The 6,000-nt window shown below is 37.1% G+C and overlaps 1 protein-coding gene across 1 annotated transcript in view; it reads right to left on the reverse strand.

Annotated features, from left to right (window-relative positions):
- Positions 1 to 5,594, reverse strand: part of LOC117435556 (serine/threonine-protein kinase 17A-like) — a 31,188-nt gene extending 25,594 nt beyond the window's left edge. The window contains exons 1-2 of the mRNA XM_059014493.1: positions 5,529 to 5,594; positions 5,135 to 5,364 (exon numbers count right to left, since the gene is read on the reverse strand). Coding sequence (XP_058870476.1) covers positions 5,135 to 5,310 — 176 coding nt within the window. The 5' untranslated portion in view covers positions 5,311 to 5,364; positions 5,529 to 5,594. The remainder of the gene's footprint in view (positions 1 to 5,134; positions 5,365 to 5,528) is intronic.
- Positions 5,595 to 6,000: the final 406 nt, after the last annotated feature.

Raw genomic sequence — 6,000 nt, forward strand, 5'->3', positions numbered from 1 at the left:
TTTAAATGCTGACACCTGCATAGCATTTAAAACGTTCATAAAAATGTACCAAAAGCACATCCCTAGCAAAGACATGTTTTTGTTGTTGAATAAAACCATTTCAACAGAATATATTTAACAGCATAAAATTAGTTGCAGGAAGGACCAGTCAAGAGTTGTTTCTTGTTTTATATAGAAATTGTGTCTCTTCCCCCTGATTTATTTGCCATTTCTACACAAAATCACAGGAATGGACCTGGGAGAGGCCATTTTGACTGAATTCTTTCACCCATGATATCCTATCACAAACCCCAAAATGATGTTAAGCAAAAACCAGTGAGTATGCGCCACTTAAGGTACTGTAGACCTTTTAGGCAGAAGAACAAATACCCCCACAGGTAACAGGGACTGGGCAGAATGCCAGACCTTTACTACTGTAGGGCTGTGCTGTACTAGTTTTTTGCTAGAGGAAAACCATTATGGAAAACCAAATGCAAGCTACAGAAAGACAACATGAACGAATTTCCACTCATGTGAGGGAAAAGAGCAGAATGGTACTGGTATTTTTCTTGGTAGACTATCAATAACTTCATAGCACTGTATATCCTCAATAGTTTAAAATATGAACCATTAATACCCCTTACGGAATACTGTACACTGATCACAATGCAGTGATGGAAAATAAAGAATACATAGCAGTTTAAGTATTTTCCGTTTTACTTTGATCTTAAATTATCCACCCCTGAGGTTAATTAGACAAATGACAGCAAGGAAAAACTTTATGTGGTTAAGTCACAGCTCAATCCCAACTACTATGCAACAATGGGAGTATTCAGTCCCTGCAAGGATTCAGAGGCACACTATATTATTATTATTATTATTATTATTATTATTAATAATAATAATAATAATAATAATACATCCAAATTCAACAGAGACAGTGCAAGGCTTTCACCAGTAGTTGTCTTTTTGAACAAATTTGCGGAACTAACAGTTTATTCTTTCATGTTTTTGTACTTTTAAAACAAATCTTGCTCAGTGAATTAGGCTCAAGTCTGATGTTGTTGGCAGCCCACCCACAGCAATAACACAGCTCTGCTAATTTAATACATATTTTTTTCCTTGGTAGATACCCATGATAGATGCTGCAAGGCCAGTGTACAATGTATTGCATCTTATTGTCAAGGGACAGAAAATTCTAGACTTAAAGCAATCAGCTATCCGATGACCAATCGGCTTCATTATTTATTTATTTATTTATTTATTTGTCGCAAAAGGTATTTTTTTTTTATTTGTAGTAGCTTCAGTATTTTTTATAATCTTGCTTATAAAACAACTATAACACAATTTATTTAGTCAAATGGCAATAATCTGAAACATTGAATAAATTGTTACATTAAACAAATACAAATAAAAAAAAACACAATGAAGGTCTCCTTGTACTGTATGCTTAGTTTTTCCTGTTTGGTCAAAGAAGCTTGCCATGGCTACTTCCAGCAGATCTCAGACTAATAAAGGATTTCTTGGTAAAAAGTAGAAAGCTACGCGAGGTTACGTCACAAACGTGACTTTCACTGCTGAAATCTCGTAAGCATATAGGGCATGAAGTTAAGGTCATGAAGGGCAAGGCAATGTTGCCTTCGTTGGGCGTGAAGATTCAGGGGCACCAAGGCAGTTCTAGGGGGCAAAAAGGCAAAACATAAATCCAACCCAAGGGCACCAAGGCGATTTCATACTCATTCATAAAACAACAAAAAAGAAATACTGAGAAATTATTACATTTTCAATTAATGTTTTTCCATTGTAAAAATGAAATGGTATAATTTTTTATTTTATTTAAAAACAACAAACCTTCATAATGGAAAAAATACTAGGGTAATTTGGCAAAAAATAAATATTCAGGGTATTTTTATTAAACATGGTCACACACCACTGACTAACACATAGATTAGACAAAAGGCTTAGATACAGCCTTAGTGATACAACAGCACAAATAAGCAATGTCAGTGAAGGGAAAGTTGAAATGTACAGTTGCAAAGGATTTACAGTATTGTTATGGTGCATTGATGGACACTCGATTCAGGAAAAAAAAAAACAATATAAGAACATAAGAACATAAGAAAGCTTACAAACGAGAGGAGGCCATTCAGCCCATCCTGCTTGTTTGGTTGTTAGTAGCTTATTGATCCCAGAATCTCATTAAGCAGCTTCTTGAAGGATCCCAGGGTGTCAGCTTCAACAACATTACTGGGGAGTTGGTTCCAGACCCTCAATTCTCTGTGTAAAAAAGTGCCTCCTATTTTCTGAAGTGTCCCCCACTTGGGATTGAACCATGACCCTCCGGTCAAGAGTCCAGAGCCCTAACCACTACTCCACACTGCTGCCCATAATGCTATGCTATTTTTAAGCATACAGATTCTAACCCCTTTCGTGAAAGCACATGTTTTACTAGTTAAAAGGTAGAAATATGTAAGGTAGTGAGAATGTATTACACAAAAATAAATGAAAACAGAAATTGATGCACTTCAATTGTATTTTGTTCACTATCTCCTCAGCCCCTTTCACACTGGCATGCTCTACCCGGGTCGGAACCTACCCGGGTCAGGACCCAGTGTTATGCGGGTCGGCTACGTGATTTCACACTGCTTTTGATAAAGCAGGGTTGACCTGAGTGACAGACGCACAATGCGTGTATCAATGCCCTGGAAGCAGCTTGTTACAGACGCTTCAATCTAAGCTGGACTGAACCATCGGCACACATAGGCATGGCTGTTTGTTATTTCGTCCGCCGTCACGCATTTTGAAACGCTCAAACCGGTTCAAAGCGGGTTGACCCACATCCTGAGGTGGGTCGCTGCGACCCGGGTATGACCCGGGTACGTGGTTTCACACTATGCAGGATTGTGACCAAGGTAGCCAGAACCCAGGTAGGAGTGCCAGTGTGAAAAGGGGCCCTACTTGTTTCATAACGCAGGGAGCTGCTACTTCAACCATGTCATAGCAACTTGCTCATTTTCTTTTTTTTTTGGTGTAAGAAGTTGAGCAAAACTAATAATTCATTTTTATAATGATAATACATTATGATAACGAGTCATTTTCTCACAGTAGGCGATTAGACAAAATGACATTGAATTGTGACAGAACGGGCTATCTGACACTGAGAAAGTTTGTGAATGGGTTGTAGATCAGATGTGCTTAGGAACTGCTACAGGCAACTTTTGCGTATGTGTTTATTATTATTATTATTATTATTATTATTATTATTATTATTATTATTATTAGAGAGGCATTGCGGCAAGCAGCTTGGGCACTGTGGCAATTGCTGCCGGTACTGTCGGTTATTTCGCGCCCTGACAAAGAATGACTTCTGGACATGTTTCCATGCAAAAAAAAAAGTTTTTGTCAATTGTGCGGCTTCTTAACGTCAGAAGGCAATTTAACCACCATGGAATGTGCGTGCTATGTCAAAAAAACATGACAGTGGACAGTTTGTTTGACTTCCAAAACTGTATGGAATGCCGGCCAATGTCGGATTAAATATCAAAATAAATGTACATTTACTATTTTTGAAATATGGGGGACTGCGAACAGGATGGCTTTCAGTGGTGACGTATGACCAGAAACATACTAGATTAGGAAGTAGCGGGTGAAACTGAAGCTCAACAGCACTTAGCTTTTTTATTAAATAACAACAAAACAAAAGAGTTACACAAAACACGAACACACTAAACAATAAGGCGCATTGGCCAAACAAACAGAAATAAACAAATAAGTTTTGTGTTGGTGTAAATACCAGCACGCTTAACAGTTGTTTTTGTTTTAATTTATCTCTCTCCTTGTCCTTGCTCGCTCTCCCGTACTCTCCTCTGTACACTCTTCCCGTGGGTAGAGAGCTGCAGGTTTATATACAGGTGACCATCTCCCGATTTAGCAACAAATTAATCACTTAATTAAGTCGGGAGATGGCCACCTCCTGCACGAGGTTAATGCGTGACTGTCAGCTAGTTAAAAAGCTAGCTGATCAGTCACGCATCCTCACGAGGTTTTAATGATCAAAAAACACAAAACAATAATAACAAATAATGTAATGGCGGCGGGTTTCATCCGCGCCGCACACAATAATAGTACAAATAATAACAACACAGCGCACACACACACACACACACACACACATTATATATATATATATATATATATATATATATATATATATATATATATATATACACACACACACACACACACACACAGGGGCGGGACACTCCGCCACAGGGACCAAATGTACATAATGTATATGCGAGAGAGTGAAGACTTTCTAAGCTGCATGAAAACCCGGCCACTGTCAATTACTTTAGCAGTTGCAGCAAATCTGTAATTACACCTTAAACAAGGAACAGCACCTGTTTGGTTCAGTTCTGTATTGTTTTTGTAATACTGAAGGAGCCCTATATCAATCCCAGATTTGGAGCAAATTATCAATATTCAACTTAAATAATAATAAAAAATAAATAATAGCAATAATAATAATAATAATAATAATAATAATAATAATAATAATAATAATAATAATAACACACAGACACCTCTAGGTCTTTGTACAGATTTGTGTTTCAAAATGATGGTCTTCCTTCCTGTACGTCTTGATCCCAATAAAATCCTTTAACAGTTAATTCAATTGTTTTTTTCATGTATTGTTAATAAAGTAATACATTAAAAAACGAGTGAATGCACACAGTTGAGTTGTACAGTCGGAACCAATTATCCTGTGTTGACAGCAAACAGAAGTAGTGCAAACTTCCTGTGCAGGTTTCCTTAGTTTTAAATTACAACGCACAGTATTTGATAGTTTAGAACTGACGCAGATAAGATAATAATATTCGACTTTTAATGGGTTTTTAGCAATTCCGCTCGTACACACAAAATACTTCCAGAACAGTAAATTACTAAATGAATGTGTCAAAAAGTATATGCAGAATATACAATAAAACGCACTAAGGCTTATTCAAACTGCCGTCACGAAATTAAAATGCCTGGTCAAAATCCCCGAAGTATAAACAAGATGCCATTTGGGGATTTAACAGAAAACCCAGAGCATTCCAGTAGTTAGTCATCAGCGCCAGTCAATTTTATTCAAAATGCAATTGTGTACACTTACCTGCCCAGTTCTTTCCCTGGGATGAGGCTGTAGCTGTTGCTAAAAGGCTCGGTCCGGATGGGAGTTTGGATCTCGGACAGTAAACCAGAGCGGTTCGGCTGGTTCTGTTCCCCATTCTGGCTGTGATACCGGGAGCGGCCCCGGGTATCGGCGCTCTGAGGACATTCAGCGATCATCACACCGGGTCGATACACACACTGGAAAGCCCTTGTGCAAGGCACACACACACGCTAACAAACACAAAAAAATAAATAAAACTTATTTAAAAACTCGAGGAAACCCCCACTCCGACGTAACCAATAATACTCCGGCTTCCCCCCAGCTAGGTGAATAACAGTGGCACATATATTACTTTATATTTAATTAAACGAATCCTTTAAATATTCTGACCTACTTTAACGCTCAGGCTCAGTAGGGATATATACTACACTGAATGTCTCTCTTACTCTCACCGCTCGTCACCGTGGAAACGCCGCTGATTGACAATCTCATTTTCCTAAAGTAGGAGGAGCCATCGCACGAGCCAGTTATAGAGTACTGTATTACATTACACCGTGCAGCAGTTAGCTCTGTTTTTTGGATAGAAGCCTCTTCATTTGCGTAGATTCAATGCACAATCCTGCAGTCCCTGAACTGCAAAATTATATATGTATTTTTAAATTTTCTATTTAATGCACTGTATTGTTGTTGTTAAAATAGTTATCCTTTTTAATGTAAAACGGTACACAAAATAAACAAGAATTGTATTATTATTATTATTATTATTATTATTATTATTATTGTTATTGTTATTATTATTATTATTATTATTATTATTATTATTATTATTATTATTATTATTATTATTTATTTATTTTTTAATTAAA

The sequence above is a fragment of the Acipenser ruthenus genome, chromosome 3 (genome assembly GCF_902713425.1).
Source record: "Acipenser ruthenus chromosome 3, fAciRut3.2 maternal haplotype, whole genome shotgun sequence".
Classification (NCBI taxonomy): domain Eukaryota; kingdom Metazoa; phylum Chordata; class Actinopteri; order Acipenseriformes; family Acipenseridae; genus Acipenser; species Acipenser ruthenus.